At 39.1% G+C, this 22094-nt stretch overlaps 1 protein-coding gene across 17 annotated transcripts in view; it reads left to right on the plus strand.

The window, feature by feature from the left end:
* FHOD3 (formin homology 2 domain containing 3) overlaps nt 1-22094 on the plus strand; it is a 383672-nt gene that overhangs the window by 349573 nt on the left and 12005 nt on the right. For 11 of the 17 annotated variants that reach the window (XM_071736783.1, XM_071736784.1, XM_071736786.1 and 8 more), the window contains 5 exons: nt 6567-6757; nt 8380-8572; nt 13941-13964; nt 16643-16814; nt 19104-19265. In XM_071736783.1, the coding sequence (XP_071592884.1) occupies nt 6567-6757; nt 8380-8572; nt 13941-13964; nt 16643-16814; nt 19104-19265 (742 nt within the window). Of the gene's footprint in view, nt 1-6566; nt 6758-8379; nt 8573-13940; nt 13965-16642; nt 16815-19103; nt 19266-20068; nt 20107-22094 lie in introns of all 17 variants that reach the window. The other 6 variants (XM_071736782.1, XM_071736796.1, XM_071736793.1 and 3 more) reach the window with 2 other exon arrangements.

Consider the following 22094-nt stretch of genomic DNA (forward strand, 5'->3'; position numbering starts at 1 on the left):
ATAAAATGCCAGACTTGTGGTGGGCATCTAACCCCTGCAGCAAGAAATCTGAATTAGTTACAGATTCTAGGCAGTGGAGAAGGAGGCAGCTTTTAAAAGTAGGCAATGGGAAATCCTAACCGTGCAGGGGAGGAGGCAAAGATTGCAGGTAGGAGAGAGCTTAGGTCTAGTCTAAGACTTAAACAAGGGAGTGGGAAGACTGAGGCTTCCTTCAAAGGGACTCAGCAGAGAGCTGTAGGGAGAAAGGAGGTGGCTAGAACAGAAGTGCCATTCTGGCATGCTGTGGCTTCTTCTTGATATACTGGAAAGAAGAGAGAGGAGAAAAAATAAAGAAAAAAAAGTAGGGAAGGTCATGATACCTCCCACACTGCTACAGTGGGGTTTCTCTTGTCTCGTTCGACAGGAAGTGTTTGTGTGCAGTTATCATTCAAGTATGCTTTCCCTATCTTATTTCAAATAAAAATCAATGCCAAAAGTTGAATTCTTTTCTATGGAAAAAAAGGGCTTGGGGATGCAAGGTTTCCTATGGCTTTATCATTCCTTGCAGTGCCAGCTGCTCCGGTTCCTGGCAGGGGCTGTCAGGAGAAAGGTGACAACAGAACAGGGTAAGGCAGAGGCTGCTGGTCACAGGACAGGCAGGAACAAGGGGGAAGGAGCTTCAGGTGAGACTTCAAGGTTTTGTCTGAAAGAGAGCGAGTGAAGTTTAGAGCATGCACCCGGCAGCGTTGTGATGTTTCAGGAATTTTCAGGTGAAATGGCTGCAAATGCTCTTGCAGGTGCTGAAACACGAACTGAAGAGACCTATATCACCACTTACTGATATTGCTCCTCTTCATCCCATATAGTGAGAACTGTCATACAGCATCTGCAAAAAGTTCCTTGTGTTAACATGTTCACCGTCAATTTTTTTGAGGAACTAAACCACAGTGGAGATGCATGTACAACTGTATAGATTCATCTGGTCATAACTCAGTAAACACCTCTGTCCTTTAAGAATTTTTAATTAGTGGGTCGGTCCAGCTGTTTTTCGTTTCCAAAATTATTTTGGCAGGATGCCACCTCTTACCCTACAATTAGAAATGTCTGGACAGAATTTACTTTATATTTTGCTTGCTTTTTGAGAGTTGGCATCTACTTCACTTAAAATGTGTGACTGGTGGTGTGCAAGTTGGACTAACATTGGACTTGGGATAACTCTTGTGACATTCAGTGAAGCAAGCCAGTGTGGAAATACTGGAGGAGACAGAGTTTTGAACATGTGCCACAGAAGGTCTCTGCACTCAGATGACAGTGTGTTTGCAAGGAGCAATTCTCAGAATTTCCTTTGGCACTGAACCAGCTCAGGAAAAGAGGAAGATTTTGTGTTGCCAGCCAGAATGCATCCCTGTAATAATGTGAGAATGAACGGTCTGACCCTAAATTATAAACAGCTTAGTCTGGGCTGTGGTCCTCTCTAGAAACTTTCTTGAACTTTGAAGAGATGAAGATTTTGTCTGTGATCATGTGTATCTTTCTATGATGTGCAAGAAATGAGTTGTCATTTTATTGTAAATTTAAGGCAACATTTGTCATTGTGAAAGCATCAATCTTCTTTATAATGCACCTTGTGGGTAGGATAAGAATGCAGAGAATCAGGTCTTCCTTAGAAAATGTCTGGATTTGATGTGTTTACCACTAAAAGAAACACGCTGTAGCAATAAACAATAGAGTAGCAAGCAATAGAAAACTTAAAAAAGGATACTGAAGCTAAATAAGAAGTTATTCACCAGCCTTCAGAACAAAACTTAGGATAATTTAAAGTGATTTTTTAAATAAGTGCTCTCGAGGCAGAAAATTCAGCTTAAACAGTTTCTCTTAATGTATTTGGTTTGGTTTTTTTTGCTTAAGTCTAGTTTTGACATTTTTTACCATGTTCAAGGGCTGACTGTAAACATTGGTGGCAGGAGACATGAGTGTAATCAGGTGAAACATCTTTGATTTTAGGAGAGTCTTGTACTCTCAGTAGTAGACTAGAGGAGATTTAGCTAGAGGAGAAATTGTGTGTACGGCACATTCCAGATGAGGGAATGCTGAAGAAAAATGACCTGTTATCTCACAGCAGCTACAGTTGGTTGCTTTCCATGGCAATTCATACCTGGAATTGTATATAGGGAATGTACAGCAGGAATCCCTGTGTGTTTGAGCCAAGCCATCTAGTTCCCCATGTTACCTCATAGCAGCTCTTTCTCTCCCTCAACAAATAATAATAATCCAGATTTCTGTGTTGCCAAGGGATATGTTTGGCCACAAAGAGAAAGAACATCCCAACCCACAGATCAGAAATGCCCCCTGATACACGTCCTGACTGATTGTCTGGGGCATGGTCTGGCATTTCATGAATTTCAAATTCATGGAAAGTTTTCAAATTATAGAAGCAGCAGGTGATATTAAATGTATGGTATGGAAGTGAACTTGGGAAAAACAAGCCTTTTAAAGGACCAATGTTCATAGAATCTGTATGGGCAGGGAACTGAATGCTGAGTCACTTCAAGGTGGTGTGTTTTGAGTCAGGTGAAAACCTGAGAGAAAAGAAGTCATTTGGGCAGTAGATGTATCATGAAATATTGAAGTTTCAGACAAAGAAAGCAAGAGACCTGGTAGAATTCTTTTTTTTTTCTGTTGTTCTTTGTGGCAAAGTCATCTGTTACTATGGAAGCAAACAATAAACAATGATATAAAGGGATTAAAATGAGTGCTGGCATTGCTGGCATGTGGTTGGAAGGTTTTATTCTTGGTCTGAGTGTCTTGTGTGCAAAATGAAGTGGTGCATTAAATTGAAAAATAGATATTATTTTTTAATTTGCCCATTAGTGACTTGAAATAATGGCTTCCTGAATAAGGCTGACCCTGCAGGACTTGGGTCACATGAACTAGTCTTTAAATCCTACTTGTATAGACTGTTTCTGGCTTCTCCACTCTGATAAAACAGTGTCTACAAAGGCACTTTTAAGAGGACTGAACAGTGGGCCTAGCAAGAGATTTCACAGATAAATAACAAATACTTCTGAATATTTTTCAACTAGCGTGGTTGTGAATGGAGAGGAACCTGGCAGGAAAAAGGAGGAACATATCAAATAGGTCCCAGGAGCATTTGGAAAGTTGCTTTTTCTAAATTGGTTTACAAATGCAAATAAACATTACACAGTGTCTGAAAGAAAAGTCATTTTTATTTTGCCTAACAGCTTAAGAACACACATTCTTTTGCCTCAGGGAAAAAAAATGTAGCAGAACTACCTGCTGATTTATGGTGCAAATGGAGAGGCTTGTTGGCCACAGGCACTGGGCTGCTGCTGCTGAGAGTATGGTAAAACTCCTTCATGTCCATGATGCATTTGGTTTCACAGTGAAGAGAGAAGAGGATCTTAAGATTTCAAATTCCTCAGGGTCCTGCTTTTCAGTGGAGTTTGGTGCTCATAATTAAAGAAATAAGTAGCTGTCTGTTTTGGTTAATATTCCAATAAATTGCAAGGCTTAGAATATGTAAGCACTTGCAGAGTAAGAGCATATTAATTCAACAGGATTGTGGTGTATTTTATGAGTTAATAATTCATAGTGTTATTACAGATAGCCATGGAAAGTCTGCCTTTGTGAGGGCTGGTAGATACACTTCAGATACACTAATTCCTGGCAACCTGGATATTATATTCCACTAACCTAGGAAAAAAAACCAAGAAAAACCAACCAAAGAAAAATGTGCTAAGAGGTCTGTGGCAAATATCTTAGCTGAACACCAGCACTGAAGAAGAAAAGGGTTGTCAGAAGCAACTTGAGGGCAAGGTGTTATAAATTGAGCAGAGAGGAGAGACAGTGAAGCTGTCCGTGCTTGTTACACTTCACCAGTTCCTGTTCAAGAGGATCACAGCAGTGCAATTACTGTGGGGATAAAAAGGGGCAGGGGGAAGCTTGAGTATGTGGTTTCAAATGTCATGCAGGTAGTACTGTAAAACTGTAAACCAGTCCATGTTTTGATATGCTTAGTAAGAAAGTCCAAATATTTTTAACTTAAGAACTTTCCTTTTGAGCCAATCTACACTGAACATTTAAAAATCTGATCTCTGCAAGATTTAAAAGAAAAAGTCTTGTCAGCAGGTTGATAAACGCCAGTCTTTGTGTTTGGTTGCTTCAGGTTTTTTTAGAAAGATCTGAAGACAGCTTTGTTACCTGGTGCTCTGCTGGGAAGCAGTTTCTGCATCTTGGAGAGAGGAGATGGATGATATCAGCTCTCTGGATTCTGGTCACTTGTTTGTGGACAGAAAGGAATACATTTACAGGAAAATATCCATGTGTGAAATATTAGAAGTAAAAATATTTTAGAGACAACCACTTACCCCACCTAGTATTTCATGAAGTGCTACTCCACCAGTGCAAATTTTGCAGGGAGACAAGAGAATCCATAGCATTTGAGCCTGCTCTAGGTCTTACATGCACTGAGTTAAGTGAAACTTCTTCACACTTGACATACAGAATGTCACATTCCTGCAGGCACAGGACTGTTTGAATGTGGGGAATGCACAGGCACCACACTATCCTGTATTTGGATCTCCTGCTTTACTCCTTCCAGGAGTTTACAAGTTCTGCTCGAGCAGAGCTACCTGTGCTCCACTGGTGTTTATTCCAGGTGAGCTTAGGTGGGATTCTCCCTCCTGCAGAATGTTCCTTTCTCCTTTGAACTTCCCCAGAGATCTGAACTTGTGGTTATGCCCACAGATGCCTGTGCATCCCTTGGCCAGGCACACCAGCCCCAGGCCCTGCTGAAGCTGCCCACTGTGCCCAATGCTCTGCCTCTTGACAGGTTTCACCTGGTGGGGAACCTACCACATATTTTTCCTGCAGCGTTGTGGTTCTCCAGAGATGTCTCTTGAATTTCTACAGGCTTGAACCACAGAGCTTTTTGGTAGATTAAAAGTCATTCTGTTTGCAATGAAAAGCTGTCATAAAATATCATAAATTTCTCTGCTGCGGAGGCTGAGAGACTTTCCCAGACAGGCTGAGTATTTCTTACTAGTAAGACCTAGAAATACCTCCTCTTGGCTTTTGATTCTTAACAGGAATGCTAGTATTTTTCCCCATGTGGGTTTTAGTTATACTATCTATGGAGAGCTGCAATGTGTTTATCATCAACAGTGAAAATACCAACCTAGAAAGGATTTTTTTTAAAAAAAAAACATGTGCATTGATGTGGATATAAGGAAAACAAAAACCTTACAGCTGCTCCTCCTGCAGGGCTTTTCTGAATAGCATGATCAAAGGATATTTTTATTTCCTTGTGAAGAGGAAGAATTCATCACTTTATAAATCATAGCAAAAACAAATCAAATCAGTACCAGGAGCTTTTTAATAATAATGCATTTCTTATGGTTATTCTGAGGAGTATAGATCTCAGCAGTGGGTGCTGCACACAGCTGAAAACAGTGAACTAAAACCTGTCTTTGACACTGGTTTTCATTTAGCATTAAGGAATTAACTGGTGTACCAGACTGTAACATCCCAAACTCTGACGTGTTTGGAATCTGAGGGCTAAATCTGTATTTTATAGCTTGAGTTCATCTCAACTGTGAAGTGGTATTACGACATAAATTCTCCCTTGGAATTCAAGAATATGTTGGGTAGTTTTACTTTTTTCATCTGTTGCATTCATATATTTGTGTACTGTGGCCGGGCCATTAATGCACTTTGTCCAGTTGACAGCAAAGCATCCTGAATGTCTTCTGTTGACCACCGCAGTTTCAAAACCTTTTTTGGTTGATGAGTAAAGGAGAAGCTCTCTCTCACCTTCTGTGGAATGTCCTGGCTCCTGTCTTGATTAATGTTACTGTAGTATGCAGTCATTTATTTTAACTGTGTTGAGAGACTTTGAAAGCCATTATATGGTTGTTACAAGCCAGCAATTTCATACTGTATATCCAGGGATGAAAGTTAGTGTTGAGATCACTAAATAACATTTAATTTGACTAGAGCTTTAAAAATTCTGGCCCATGAATTTTGTGATTAGAAGTGGACCATCTATTAGCAAGTTGGTGCATGGCAGGAGAATAGATCCAAGTGCTTCCTAAATTGGAGAAGTGTTGGCTGGGTACAACAGTGAGCAGTAAGCAGGATATACAAAACTATGAGTACTAGAGAAAAGGATTTAAAAAAAAGAGAAAGTTTTGTGTTACCTCAGAAATAACTGAGTGATGCAGTTGTTTGGTGCAGCCATGAAGTTACTAGCAAGAGAAAAAAAAACATTGCAATGTCCTAATGTCCCTTCTTTATGTATTAGGCCTCCAAGACCAAAACCAAATATATAGCAAAATTAGTGTATTTCTTTTTTTTCAGTGTTCCTTACTAACATTTCATGTCTAGACAAAGTGTTGCAGAGAGCTATTTCTTAATTATTTAGTAGTAATTAATAATGTGAATTAATGTTGCTCTAACACCATGTTGACCTTTTCTTGTACATACATTGCATTTTTCAGACATCCAAGGATACGACAGTGTTTTCAATCAAAGTGTTACATTTTTCTTTTAATTTCTTTTCATTTTAGGTTGACTTTGAGCAGCTCCAGGAAAACTTGTGTCAGATGGAAAGAAGGTGCAAAGCATCCTGGGATCACCTTAAGGCTATAGCAAAGCATGAAATGAAACCAAGTCTAAAGCAAAAAATGTCTGAGTTCCTTAAAGACTGTGCAGAAAGAATCATAATTCTGAAGATTGTTCATAGAAGAATAATTAACAGGTACAGAAATAGATTGGTGACAGCACTATCTTGATGATAAATAACTTGGTAAAATTATAAATTATTATATCATAAATATGTTTTTATAACTGTTTAATTCACATTCCAGCAAGTAACGTTAGCAGTATGTATGTGGTATATACTTTGTTACAGACACGATTTAAAATCCCCATGCCAGAAAGTTTCTATATTTCTGGAGAAGCAATGATGCAGCAATCATTTATTCCCAAGGTACAGTATTGGGTCTTTTAACTCCTGACCCCAAAAAGCTAGCAATTTTGTTGTTAAGTTGCTGTATTTTCCGTCCTTTACTGAATGCTTTGGAGGGGGGTTGTCTTGTTTGATAAACAGGAAAAGGCTGCAACAAAGCACTGAAGTTGTGATGATAGACCTGTCATATGCAGAATCTGGAACAAGTCTGGTAAAATAAGTTCTTATAAGCAGCACCACACCGACCTGCAAGACCTACAGCTACATGTTTTATGCCAACACAGGAGCAGACAGAACAAAGATTTTTCTCCTTAGGACTTGCTCATTGATACAGTTTTACCCAACAGAGTCAGCAGTAACTGCAGTGCTCTGAAATACACATATTCATTATGCTGTTCACTAGTGAAATTTTGAGAGATTTTCAAGCTTTTGAATTTTCAAATTGCTGTGGTCAAAATTAGGATCTGGATTCCGAGTGATACCAAATCTGTGACTATACACTTGGGAAGTTGATTCAGGTGTTTTTTTTTTTCATTATGACTTGTTTTTCATGCCATAATTAAGCAGAAATCTCAATTGCAGTAGTAGGGAAGAGAATACAGCAGTTTCTGTTGTGTTTTCTGTATGCACCGGACAGATAAGAATATTTACATTTCCTATTATGCCTGCAGCTACTATTATACACTTCTCCAAAAATGTCTCCATGCACTTCCATTTTCCTAGGGCTGGGAAGATTTGTTTTATCATCAGGGATGTCCATGGCTGTTAAAAGGAATTCCCAAACACTTTTAAACATTAAGTGTGCTATTGTAAATCATGCAATGGAGAAGCAATAGTAGAAGTTGCAAATAGTGCAAAAGCTCTGAATGCCACAGAAGCAGTAAAACTGTGAATTTAAAGTATCCTGAACTGAAGTACTTGGTAGATAATATAATTTTATTATCAGTTTTGTGAACCAGAAATTCTTTCCTTCTTGTGTTTTCTATCCTGTAAATCTTCATTCTTCTTGTCTAGACTTTCCCCAACATCCTAACAGCCTCTTTGAAGTTGCTTAAGACAAATAAATAGAATTGAAACTCACTAAATATTTTTTTCTCTAACTGAAATGAGATTGTTCATTCACATGCCAAATTAGTCATATAAAGTAGATGGAGTTCCATAAACATCTTATCTGCTTCATCAGCCTGGGAAAGTGGACTGGGATGAAGTTATCATAGACTAGATTTTCATGGTTTTAATTATAAAACATGCCAGTGTTATGCAAAGCATCCATGAAAATTCTGTAGAACAAAAAAAATTATGAGAACTAATAAAGTAATAAATGGATTTGCTGAAATGTGGAGCTTTTTTCCCCAGAAACCAGCGATAAAGTTTTTTTCTCCCCTTGCATTTATGAACTTATTGTTTTCCAGGTTTCACTCATTTTTGTTATTTATGGGCCACCCTCCCTATGCAATACGTGAAGTCAACATCAATAAGTTCTGCAAAATTATTAGTGAATTTGCTCTGGAATATCGCACAACCAGGGAACGAGTTTTGCAGCAGAAACAGAAACGAGCAAACCACAGGGAAAGAAACAAGACCAGAGGGAAAATGATAACAGATGTAAGTGGCAAAATGTTTGTCTCACAGCATGGATTTTTAAAACTTTCGTTGAATTTTGTATGCTAAGTTTTGTTACTCTTTATTCTTAAGAGGGTGCTTTACCGTAATTAATGAACTCTGTTCTCTTGGAAGATGAAACTTGCAAGGCCTTGACTGTGTTATGTGGTTTTGCTTCATGGCAGTTTACGGAATGAGGACAAACTGAAATGAAACATTAAAAAAAAGCAAATCTATGTGTTCCACAGACAGTGTCCAAAATGCCTAGAAGACATGGTGGGAGCTGTACATACCTGATCAACTAAGAATATGAAAAATTGAGAAAAAAACTAAAAATCAGTCTCCTAGTTGAGGACATGATTTAAGTGATCAACCATTGTAGCCATTTAAATGGTTACAACTGAATTTAAATGGCTTTTTTTTCTTTCATCTTTAGATAATCTAATATAGTCTTTAGTTTTCATATTTTGTCTGTGCTTATGTATGTACATATGTATTTATGTACATATTCACACACGTGAACCTTAATTTTCTTCTTAACTTTAAAGCCCAGATTGGGAACTGGCTACTTTGGGGTTCTGAAAAAATAGACAAATTTATGTCCATAGTAGATGTTACTTTGCAGCCTTTTTGACTGGGTGATTGCATACTGATAGAATAAATCAAAATAAGATTAGTTTTCTCAGCACAGTAAGCTTTAAAAACCCTTGATTTTTTAAAATCCTTTTTTTTTTCTTTTTTGTTTTTTTAAAGTTGATATAGTTTGACTCAATCCAAATAAAGTTTTAAGAAGTGCCAGTACTTAATAAAAGTTTCCAGCTGTCTCAAAACCCTAATCTGGAGTCTCAATTAGATGCAAGGGGTTCATTGCATATGAAGCTACCCCTGCTTTTGGCATGAAAAGCCCTAAGGCTACATGGATATATGTATATAAAGGCTACATGGATATATGTATACACACACACACATACATATATGAAATATATTGAGAGTTATATAAATTGAGATTGTATTTAACTGTTTGACTCACAATCGTTTGTAGATCTTTCCTGGCAAAACCCTCTTTAAATTTGGAAATCTGCTCCATCTAGAGAAAATTTTAAACCTATATTATTATATCAAAAGATTTGCCTTTTGGTCTAGCCTCAGGTTAAGGAAGAGGCTCTGACTTTATGCAAAGGGTATAATACTGTCATACGGATCTTTAAATCTACATCTACTGCTGGGGAACTGAGATCAGTTCCTTCAATTGCTTCTCAGTTATCCTGACATATTCTAGAGGAGCTAAAAGATAGCATTAACAAAAGAGATAGGTAAATTAACGTGTTCATTTCCTCACATAGCTTCAGTGCTTTCTACTGGTTTCACCATTACTGAGACATGAAGGAGTTAGTGTTTTCCTACTGTATGACATAACGTTTCTGTATTGTCCAGAAAAAGCAGCTGTGGCAGGACAGAAAGCCTCACTGTGTCTTGTTCCTGCAGGAAATGCAGGGGGGAAAAAAGGTTCAGGAAGCAGAGAGAAGGGACCTCATAAACTAGAAAAGTCTTAGGCTTGACAGCTAGTCAGTGAGCACTCCCAAGGATGATGGCCATTTTCTGAAAATGTAGGAAAGGCAGCAGCTAGGCCTTGTCCAGAACAATGTATTATTGGAAGAAGATGTCTTGTTCAGCTCCAGATAGCATTGAGATTTGAGTGCCATCTGACACTGTTCCACCTGAAAATATCTTGCAGGTCCCCAGAAAAAGAGCATTTTTTTTGCCTATCACTAATTTACAATTGTACAATGGTCCTGTTAGCTTAAATGCAAAAAGCCTGCTGGAGCGAAAGAACTACATTCTTTAAAATTCCCCTTATAGAGATATTCTTTGAAGGACTTATTAATGTGGCCATGTGGTTATTTTGGGACTTATTAAATCTCTTTAACTGTAGCCTTGTAATTTGGCCTCATTTACCATTCATTTGATTGCAGTACATGGTAAAACAGAACTAAAGTTGCAACAGACTATTTGTCACAGCTTCTTCTGACAACTTCAAAGTCAGATCTACCTCAAAACAAGTTTCCAAGTCAGCAGGGTGGAAGAAATTTATGTGTGAAGAATGATGAAAAAGGGGAGTTTTATTGTAGTCTTGTGTTGGCTGTGGTTAGTGTCTGGTCTTGATTTTCTTCACGTTTTATATTTGACAGCATTGGAAATGAAAGATGTATCAGTAATGCATTGGACAGTATGTTCAACTGGTTACAGGACAGTGGTAGAAGAAAGTTTAGATCTTAATATTAGAAGGAAACTCTTTGTAGAAAATAATTCTAATGAGAAGTAGTCATGTGGAAGTTTAACTTCTGCTTTGGGTGATGTAAAAGGATTGTCTGGTTATTTGATATTTACCTCCCTGTCCTGTTGAAAGCTCCCTCGGGATCTCATTTTTATCACCTTACAGTATGCTGCTTTTAGGCAGAAGAAGGGGCTTTTTAGCAAAAATGGAAAAGGCACAAGCCAGAAGCATCCCAGTTCATAATGTGGAGGCACATATCTCTTAAACCTTAGTCCCCCCTGCAGACTTGGAAGGCAGAGGGATGCTGGCTCTTCGTGTGGAGAAAGTCTGCTGGCTCTTTGCATGGAGAACTTGAATTGGCTTCAGGGACTGCTCATATGGAGTAGGGCTGGGAAGCACTAAGGGGAATATTTCCAGTCTTTCTTTCAGCCTTTTACCCCAGAGATCTTTATGTTTATGTGAACAGATGAGGTGGACTGAGCACTGTCAGTTTAAGCCTTGGTGATTGTTGTCTGCAGGAGAGAGAAAGACAAAGGCAGGGCTAAGGAAAAAAAAACATAGGAGAACAGTGAGTTGCCACAGTTTCACAGGGAAAATTGCCTGGTTTCTGTAACCTTATATCTGGCTTTAGCCAATGATAGCACTCTTTTCAGGCACACTAAAAATAACAAGCAAGCAAAATAGGGAAGAAATGCAATTAAAGATACAAGTCTGAGCATTTTAATGATTTTTAATAATAGTAGGTAATATAAGCATCTGTCTCCTAGATTTATGAAGCTCTGCTTTTTATGATACTTGAGAATTTCAATTCCAGAAATGCTATGCAGTAGAAATAATATTTTGAAACAGCAAATCCACCACATAGAAATGCTAGTCTAAAGGAAAAATTGGAGTGAAAGAGGAAGGGAGGAAGGGAGGATGGTAGGAAAGAAGGGAGACAGGGCAAGGAAGGGAAGGGAACCCCAGACTGTCCTGCAACATCCAATATTTGATGATAGAAGAATCAAGCAGCCTTTTTTTCTTAAAATCAACATCTTGTACCTGCTGAAAGTAGTGCTTTTTGGTAATATTACATGTTTAAATTTTCATAATTTATTAATATATCTCAGTGTATATATGGTGATAAAGAAGGAAAGAAAAGGCAAAGTGTATAAACTTGGGTGAGAGCAGATTCCCTTCCTAAAACCAAAGTTTGGTTTATATACTTGGCTACTTTGGCTTCTGTTGTCAGCATTTGCTGGGGACAGGTGGCTCTCCACAGACAAAGAATCACAATGGTGGTGTTGAACCAATTCTCCTGTTCACTGGAGTAGCTGTGGGTGTAGGACAGTGGTTCTAGGTGTGAGCCCCCTCTTCCCAGAGCAGGAGGTGCCCCGGGTACAGGAAATGAGCAAAGTCAGAGAGAAGTACATTGCCTTTAATGAAAGTCCACAATAAATCACATTTAACTAGATTGAATTGGTAGGAAGACCTGGAGCTGGGACCTTTCCTGTAAAAATCTAATTTGATATGAAGAAGTAATATAATACATTTTTGTTTGGAGTGCAGTCTTTGTAATATGGGTACTCTGCTTTTTCCACTTTCTCTGAGTGCCTTTTGCATAGTTGAGCTTAATTTGTTCTCCTACTGCTTTTTAAGTTTTAAATAGCTGTACATATCGATTAGAATACAAGTATGTTCTGCTTCCCATTCTTCTCCTGTTTCTTATTCATGTCAAAAAGTGAACAGTGGCCTACTTCAGAAGAGTTGCTTTACTCCCAGGGGTTGGAAAAAACAAATGGATCTTTTCATAATGCAGAGGGAACATACCTGTTGAGGTCCCTCTGCAAAACATCTTCCTGTGTTTCTGTCAGTGCCACTGTCTCCAAGGAAAAACAAGCGTCTCCCTCTTTGAATAAAACATACCCTTAAAAAGTAATGTTAATGTTCTGCTCAACACTCTCACAGCTAATCTCCTTATGGACACTGTGCTGAAACTACCCTGAGGGCCAAAGTAAATCAGGCTTTCATTTTTAATGATGAATGTTTCTGGAACAGAATGTATCAGTCCCAGACAGAAATCATAGTTGAGATGGAGATAAGGTCAAAAATATGTATTAATAACACTAGGAATTGAATTGGTGGAATGCTTTGTCTAAAAAACAAAACCCACAAATAAAATAAAATAAAAAAAGCATTGAATTTCTGGGCTATGTTTGCACTTTATAAGAAATCAAACTGAAAATTACACAAAAAAAGACCCCAGATACTCAAGAAACGTTGTTTTACTTTGGGAACCTACCATGTAGGGCATCTTAAAACCTGATGAAGTATTCCCCAGGATTTGGGAACACAGCTTTAAATAGTTTGCAAGTTCGCTGTAAAAGCCCAAGTTTAAGAGCATTCCATATGCCACAATATTTTGATATGCCCATTTAATATAGTGTGACTGTCAAGATAGTTTTACATGCCTGCTGTCACAGAGGTTGAAAACCATGTATGATAAAGGATAATTGAATCTCTCTAGTTTCCAGGATTTGATATTGGGCAGCTACTGAAGAACTTTAAGCATTTGTTCAGAGACTACTCAGCATTTGCTTATAATGCTCTGTTAAATCTGAACTCAAAGTTGAGAAGACCCATCTTAAAAAAGGAATTAAAACAAGTGCTTAAGTGCAGGGAAAAGGAATTGCCAAGAAGTTGACCTCTTCACTGGGAGAAAGTGCAGCCAGGACCTCCCTGTGGTAAACAGAGCTGGAAAAGGAGAGGGAGTCCTTCCTAGTGCTTTCAGGTTCCACAGAGCAAAAAGGGGGCAAGCAACTGCATAACTCAAGGGAGAGAAATAGGATGGGTTAAGGGTAGTTCCAGTTCAGAATTTCTCTCAGAAAATCAGGAAATTCTGATACATTCTACTTGCAGATAGTCTGTTCTGTCTACAATTAATTATTAAAATCAAGTTGATTGTCTAAGGAATTAGTTCCCTAAATGCTTTGTATTTTTATGTCCTCCTATAATTTCATAAACAGTACCATGGTTACCTATTACTCTGTTATGGTCTGACCTTCCTAAATCTTGCTGTTTGTCCTTCTCCACCCTGTCCTTTGTTTCCTGTGGCAGACCGATGAGGAAGAGGATGCTGAGGTATGGTTCTCTGAAAGAGCATGTCATTCCCATGTTCCTTGTGTGCTGTGACATCTAATTTCTAACTCAGATAGTATGGACTGCTCAATTCCATCTGCTCAATTGGAACTATGAACCATGACATTTTTCTCATAGCTTTTTGGCTTTGTCATCAGAATGCATTTATATAGTCAGCTACAATCATATTCATACCTACTCTCTTGAATAAGGATTATCTGGATCTGAGGCCTAAGTTTCCTCATTTATTTCCTTAATATCTGTTCACTAAATGGTAGAGTATTCCCACCGCCCAAGACATCAGTCATCTGAATGTTATGGGAATCATCAGTTACCTTGTACTATGGATTACCATGATAGTTTCATACTCATTATTAAGCTGTGTAAATCCAAATAGTATTATTTTATAAAGTATTCAAAAAACATCAGGATATAGGGACACAAAGCAAATTGTAATGGTTCCTGCTCTATGGATTGGAATAAGATAATACAGCCACCATAGAGGTGAGCTAAATAGTAGTTCATGTATTTATCATAAAGTGCCCCTGAAGGTGACATTGAAAATGAATAAAGGATTTACTAAATTATTTAGGAACTGTAATGTGCTATCTATATTTATTATAAAACAACTTATTAGTTTGAGGAGCACCTATTGTGTAATGCCTTTTTTGTTTTAGAGCTTGCTGAACATGAACAATGGTTACATGATGGCAGTAATCTGCTCAGGAGGCTGGTATTTTGCTGGTAATCTACAGCAACACCTGGAAATTAAGGAAGTGAAATAAAACTTCTGGCTATAGAGCTTCTACCCCAGGGATGATTTGTACCATTTAACTTTGGGCACAGAGAAAAAAATTACATGAATAGACTGTTTATGCCAACATTTAACTAACCTGTGTGAATAGCAACTAACAGTTATGTGAAACTTTAATCCTTTCTTTTTTCTGAGATAGTATTGATTAGTTTTACAACTGATAGTTTTAAAGAAAGTATTCTTAATGAAAATATGGCATGCGTTTTCATAGAAGTTTCTCTCTAATGGCTTTAATTTCACATGGGAAACTAGCACTTGCACACTTTCCACATCAAATTGTTGCAAGCTATTATTTCAACACGAAAACAAACATCTCACTATCAAAAATAGATCTCAGACTGATATATTTAGCTCAGTGCCTTGTAGGGATCATTGTTGTGCTACTCAGTTAGCTTGCTATCTCCTACCCCAGAAAGTCATTATGTTAAAATAGAATAATCTTGTCGGTGATTTCCAGATTGAATTTTCAGGTTGTAGTCTTGACAGACTTGGAGACTTGATCAAAGTTCTGAAAATAGGTCCCAGTCTTCTCTTCCAATTTATTTTGTTTCATCTTCCCCTCACTCCCTCCCATAAAAGTGATACCTCAAAGATGGTTTTGAAGTAAAGGTGATTCACCAAATTGAAGTCTTCAGTTTTCTGTTCAGGTATTTCTTTAACCTCACATCTGGGTATCTTCATACACTCTTGTCTGACAGAAAGGCTCTGCAGGTTTGCATCCCAGTAGCTGACTGTCTCCATACTGTCAACTGACTGATTAATGTTCTTTATTATGGAAAGAAAGAAGAGAATGCATCACACCTTCTTTCATCCGTATCGAATAGGCAGGAGTAAGCAAGAATAAAAGGAAAAAGAAAGCATATTTTAGTTTCTGATGCTAGACTGATATGACTGAGAATACCGAAGTGTATTATCTGTTGATGCCTGTCTGCTGTTGACAGAGCCAGCATTTTCTGCTGCCAGGACTGTATTTTAAATGAGCTTCAACCTTCCTATAGAGAAGAGCAGTGGAGCTAATACCAACATCTCAGCCCTCTGCAGGCAGAGTCTGGGAAGGGAGAGCAGCCCAGCAAGTCAAGCTCTTCCTATCCTTAGAAAACCTCTGATTCTGCTGTTTTAATCCATTTCTAGGTGACTGTTTTCAGTAACTAATGGTGCTGCTGCACCCACTCTGTGCATGCCCAGCTAATGTAGCTGCTGTTGTTCACGTAGTGGTGGTGACAGGGGAGTCATTGGGAGGGCTGGGAAAGCAGAGGGCAGATTCCTCAATCTCTTGTAAGGTTTTGTTTGTTCTTCTCACTGCTGACAGAAATTTTTATGTTTTGGCCATGAAATAATTTGGCCAGGTATTTTTTTCATTGTTAGTGATAATGTATTTTAAGGTTACTTGTTGGTATTTGTGTTTTAGATCAGTTTGAGAGTTTTCTGTGGAGCGATGCAGAGCCAAGAGGGAAAGGTCTCTCTTCCAAAACACTCTCCCTTTTTTGCCTTGTTACTGTAAGGTGACTGCACAGAAAAACAGTGATTTCTTATTTGTGCTGGTTCTCCTCTGCACTGTCATACCTGACCCCAGACAAGACCCAACCCAGCTCAAAGATACCAATGCAAGTCTTTGCTTCATACCTTATACACTCAACAGAAGGTCAAAATTATAAAGCTTGAGCAAATGCGCCCGGTTTTCCTCTGATTGTTTCTGCTCCCTGCTCCCAGTTTATTTCTGCTCACTGTTGCCTGGGTCTTTTGGGAATAGCTGCACTCCAAACCGAGCCCAGGAGGACACTTATCTCCTTGTAATTTTCAGTCAAGACTCTGGCCTGTCCTCTGTGCTTCTTTCTGTTAAAACAACTCATCCATTTTCCTCCTGCAGTCTGGCAAGTTCTCCAGCAGCTCTCCCCCCTGCCAGAGCCAGCCCCAGGGGCTGCAATACGCTGAGGATGCTGCAGAGCACGAGAACATGAAGGCTGTGCTGAAGACCTCCTCCATCGGTGGGGAAAGCACCACTGCTCTCGGGGTCCGTACTCGAAGCCGGGCCAGCCGAGGTGAGTGCCAGCAGTGTCCTTTTGCCCGTGTTTCTTGTGGCACAGGAGCTGCAGGGTGGCCCAAAGGTGGGTGCCGTGCTGCTTGCACGGCACTCGCGGCAGAAAGGGTCAAAGGAGAAGGAGAAGAATCCCCTGGTGTTTCCATGCGGGAAGTGTTTGATTTGGGACAAAGAGGTGTAGAAGAATTTGCCTGAAATTTTAATATGTGGATCACAGCCTAAGTAGTGCCCGGGGGCTTGAGGAATCCAAGAAGACATTCTCACCTCTCCCCCCACTGGGAATGTGGCTGCCCACTAATATGTCAATTTTTATTCTTGTTCTCTTCATGAAAGCAAAGTGGGGCATCCAGGGAATCTGTGATGTAGTTTTCATTTTCTTTTCAATAGAAGCAAGTAGAAAATATCAGGTCATGTTAAAGTGAAAGGGCCCTGCTGCATTTTAAGGATGATTAGGGGGAGGAAAATGGGTAGGAAAAAGATTAATCTTTTAACCATCTCCCTGCTAAGCTGCAAAGGTAAAGGATTAAGCAGAGATGAGAAGCATAAAAGCTGCTATGTACAGTCCTGCGTCTCCTTGCTATCCTGACAGATACTTCTTTTTCCAAAGTCCATGTTTCCAAGTGTCAGCATGGGTGATTGCTGACAACTGGCAGGGAGGAAATGAAAACCTGACCCAGCCCACCAATTCCAACACCTGATATGCTGACAGAAGAGCTCACTGGTACAACCATTCTTGGCAATAAGATAGCCTTGGGTTTTGTCCAAGACATGATTTGCTCATACACCTCTTCACTTGAGCAGCCACCAAACCACTTTCTTTATGCTACATCATTTTACAGACACTGGGTTCACCAGTTTAATTTTTTTCATCTTCTCCTCACTACCTCCCATAAAAGCGATGCCTCAAAGATGGTTTTGAAGTAAAGGCGATTCATCAAAATTCAAGTCTTTAGTTTTCCATTCAGGTGTTTCTTTTACCTCACGTCTGGGTATCATATACACACACACACACATATAATTTTTTTTTTCTTTTAATCACTGCTAGGACGTCCAGAGCATGCACCACTGAGTGTGTGTATATGTAGGTAGTTTATTAAGGCCCGAAACCATGATCTTGTCTAATTTAGAGGTTTCACAGCCCCAGTTTAAGAAGGAAGTCAACTAGCTATAGTACAAAGATGCAATAATTCAAGCTGCACTGCAACCAGCTGAATAGCTGAAGTAATCCACTGAATGCTAAGGAGCAGGATGTCCTGATAAACAGAGTCAGTTTGTGTTCCCCTGAAGAACAGCAGATGCAGAGGATGGGTGAGCCAGACAGAAGCCTGTCAGGAGCACTATCGTAATACAACTGCTCTTGACAAGAGCCAGCAGAGCTAATCAAAACTGTTGTTTATTGACAGCAGGGACATGAGATAAAGTGGTCTTGCCAGTGAATTTTTAGCTGCTTGCAATTCTACCACACCCACTCTTTTGCAGAGCTCACACTGCATACTGGTCTTCAAAGTATTTAAAACCAAAAAAACACATGTAACAGCAGTCTATAGTGAAGGAATCTAAAGATGTGTCTGACACAGCTCTGTAGAGTAAGGAGTGCCAAAGCCTTCAGTTCAGAGACATGGCTCCCTTGTTTGCTTGTGGTTTTAACCAAAATTGCTTATTTAGCTTTTCATCTTGCCAATGACTCTTGCTTTTCTGCTTATAGCAGAGCATACATGGTTGTGCCAGGATACATGCAGCTTTGTGATGAGAAGGTGAAGTCTTCATTGCAAAAGGGACAGCAAGACACATTAAACCACAATTTTGCCCTTTTCATGTCTTCTTTGTACTGGGCTGTGATACAGATATGTGGAAACTGATCCTTTTTTCACTTTTGATACAAAGAACCTGTCTTGCTGATTTGGTATGAGTCTCTAACATGTGCCATGTCTTCTAGTTTCTGTGTAAGAGAAGCAGAGGAAAGCGTGCTCATACAAGCACTCCTTGGCTTATAGACAGTCTCTAGCAGGCATTTGCCAGTTGTATGGTCAAGAATAAGACTCTGAGGCTGAAGGGAATAGAAAATTATTATTGCATTTGAGTTCTCAGTTATCTGCTGATACAGCAGAGACTCTAGGGTATTATTTAGAAATACTCTCCATTAGGCAGAGTCTTCTCCTTTGGCCAATTTGAAGTAGCAAGGACTGAGCCGCTTGCTGTAATTCCCCCCAAAAACCCAATTGTAAAACCAAAGTGACGCAAGAGACTTTCTGTCTGCTTTTCCCTCAATTCATTTTCTGGATTATTCCAGGCCGTATTGGTTCATGGAACGCTGGCAATGATGATTCCCCCAATGCAACAGATGATGCAGCAGATGAGATCATGGATCGCATCGTAAAGTCCGCCACCCAAGTGCCAAGCCAGCGAGCGGTGCCCAGAGAGAGGAAGCGGTCACGAGCCAACAGGAAGTCATGTGAGTATCTGGCTATCAAACTTCTCAAAATAAGCAAATATTCAAATATTTATTTATGTATAGTGATGGAGGAACCAAGCCATTAGTTGGCAAGCATGCATTGGTAGTTCATAGGAACTTGAATGTTTAAGTGTGTTCAACTTATATTCCTATTACTGTTGTTTAAACAATGTTGTGCTCAGTGGGTGACTTCCTTCTAGGGAACTTGAAATACCCTTAGCAGTAAGAGAAGAAGAATGATTTATGATGGTTTACTGCAGATGACAGTACTTATTCATAACTAGAGAAGTCAAATCACAGCCTCAGGTAGATACTGCTTGAAATGCTATCAGGTACTGTGAACTGGCGTAAAGATTAATAGTTGTATCTGTAGCTGAATTTATTCGTAAAGCAAAAAGTAGCTTGAGATATTTCACCTTTTAAAATCTTTCTCTCTCGTGCTGTGTGCTATCCTTCCACAGCCCTGAACACAAAATGTCTACTGCTGCTTGGCTGCAAAGTGGTTATAGAGGAACTTAACTTCTACTGGGAAGAAAAGGTAGCACATTTATAAGGTGGTCTTTCGACGGCGTAGTGTGGCCACAGGGCTGAGCTGTGGTGCTCAAGTTTGGGCAATCTGATTTCCTGCTTTAGTAAATAGAAGGTTTAAGAGGTGATCACCTTTCTGGGTATTTTTTCCTTATGTGCTGAGACTACTGTGGTTACTACGAGAAGGATAGGTACCCAAAGAACATACTATTTTTAGTGATTAATGTCATTCTCTATATGTGGCCTTTTGACTACCTTTCCATCCATCTTTTTAGCATTTCTGGGAAGTTAGGACAAAGAGGAGACAACAACAGTGAGTCAAAAATCACACGGATTGTCCTTTTTTCTGGAATTGTTCTAACACAGTGAATGATGAAAACCGTTTGGTATAAGCAGTGATTGCTATGAACTAGCATGTGCTGAAAGCATAGTCACTTTCACCAACATGCAAAGAAAGGAACTTCTGCATGTGGCAAGAGCAAATGCAAAGTGAACACTGGTTGAATGAGCCAGACTCAAAGCAAAGAAAATGAGCTGACACTGGATTGTCTGTCTCACTTTCTGTCATACACTGTGCTGTACCTCTTTGTGGCATCACCTGCTGCTACCCACTTCCCCACGTGGTTCTGATATTCTGCACATGCTGACTGCCCTAGTTAGCTTGTGCATATCAAAGAAACCTCCTGTATCTTTGCCTATTTCCATGGTTTATCCCATGCTAAAGTATTTCCTCTGTTGGCAACACTACTGTACACACACACCACAGTCTTATTTCTGCTTTTTACCAAGTACCTTTTTTCCCAAGGACACACTTGCTGCAGCAAAACAAAACAAAGCAAAACAGGATAATGATAATTAAAATACTATGTATTTTTCCATCAAGCTTGATTTTTTATTTGTTAAAAATATTATCAGGAATTAAGCATTCAGTAAATGTTTAGGTTGGAACTGATTTCAGTTGTAATTAATCATGATAGATTCCATGTCTTTTGCTTGTTTGTTCTTCAAGATCTGGATGAGACCTGTGAGTGGATTAAAAGAAGATCTCAAAACAAACACAACTTTCAGTAGTTTAGTGTCCCTTTTAGCTGGCATGTGCTCAAAGTAAGTGTGAAAGGTGAATATCTTCACTCAGCTGTTTAATTCTGATAGACAGTCAATATACATGATGATGAATAATTGAAGTAGTTTAGCTCTAAAATACACTCAGCTGGATTGATAATGAAATGAACATGGACCTCCATAAAATGAACAGAATCCAACCCTTGTCAGTGTATGATGTGAGTAGGATAGAAATCTTCTGGGAAGAAGCATCTTATGGGTAGATATACAATACAGGTCTTCCATTAACAATTTAGAAAGTAGATTTTTAGGCATATTTCAATGATCTAGATACCATGATGTTTATTATCTGCAGAGCAGAGATCCTATTATCTGATGGTTTTGATTCACCACCTTCAATCTTGAGGCTCCCATACACATCCTTTGGCTTTTGCAGTGAGCTTGGTGTTCAGTCTCTTCATGGACATCGAAGAGAAACTCAGTTGAAATAAATGATTTTCACTGTGCATCATGTGGCATATGTCTCATTGCATTGAGTGCAGAACTGAGAATCTTGTCAGGCTTACTTAGCAGTCAGCAAAGATTTTAGTGAACCCAAGCTGAGATCCATGGTTTTATCAAAATCAGAAACCCAAAAGGTTTCAATGTAATTGCACTGTAAACATTTCTTTGTGGTTCAGGTAGAAGGTTCTGGTGGCATAAAAAAAAAAAAAAAAGAAAGGAAGAAAAATGTGAAGGCGAAAGCAAGTAATTTATAACTGGGGGAAATGGGAAAAGGAATATGGAAAAGGTTAGGTTAAATTCAGGGAAAATGAGACATTTTGACATGTTTATTTGAACCATCTTACCTCTGGTAACTGTTGAGCCAGTGTGACTGTGCCTGGTATGCAGAGAGCTTAGCTAGGTTTTGTGATGCTGAAGAGTTTGAACTCTCAGAGTAAGGCACAGAACTACAGACTGGGAGGAGGAGGAATAAGGCACTGAGTCATCCAACAAAAGACAGATGGAAATATCTGTATCTGTTGGCTGAAGATGTGAAGGTCACTGATAAATCCAGATATGACTGAAGTTGTCTGAGACCTAGTAGGAAGGAATTTGTTCAGTGGGAGCTGAAGCGGACAACAGAAAGCTGAGGTATGTGGTGAGGGAAAACAACTGAGTTCCTGTGATCTGCAGAGTGTGATCTTACTAGATTTGTGTTCTACAGAACATCCCAGGTCAGGTATTTCATACTAAATT

The sequence above is a fragment of the Heliangelus exortis genome, chromosome 2, assembly GCF_036169615.1.
Source record: "Heliangelus exortis chromosome 2, bHelExo1.hap1, whole genome shotgun sequence".
Classification (NCBI taxonomy): Eukaryota; Metazoa; Chordata; class Aves; order Apodiformes; family Trochilidae; genus Heliangelus; species Heliangelus exortis.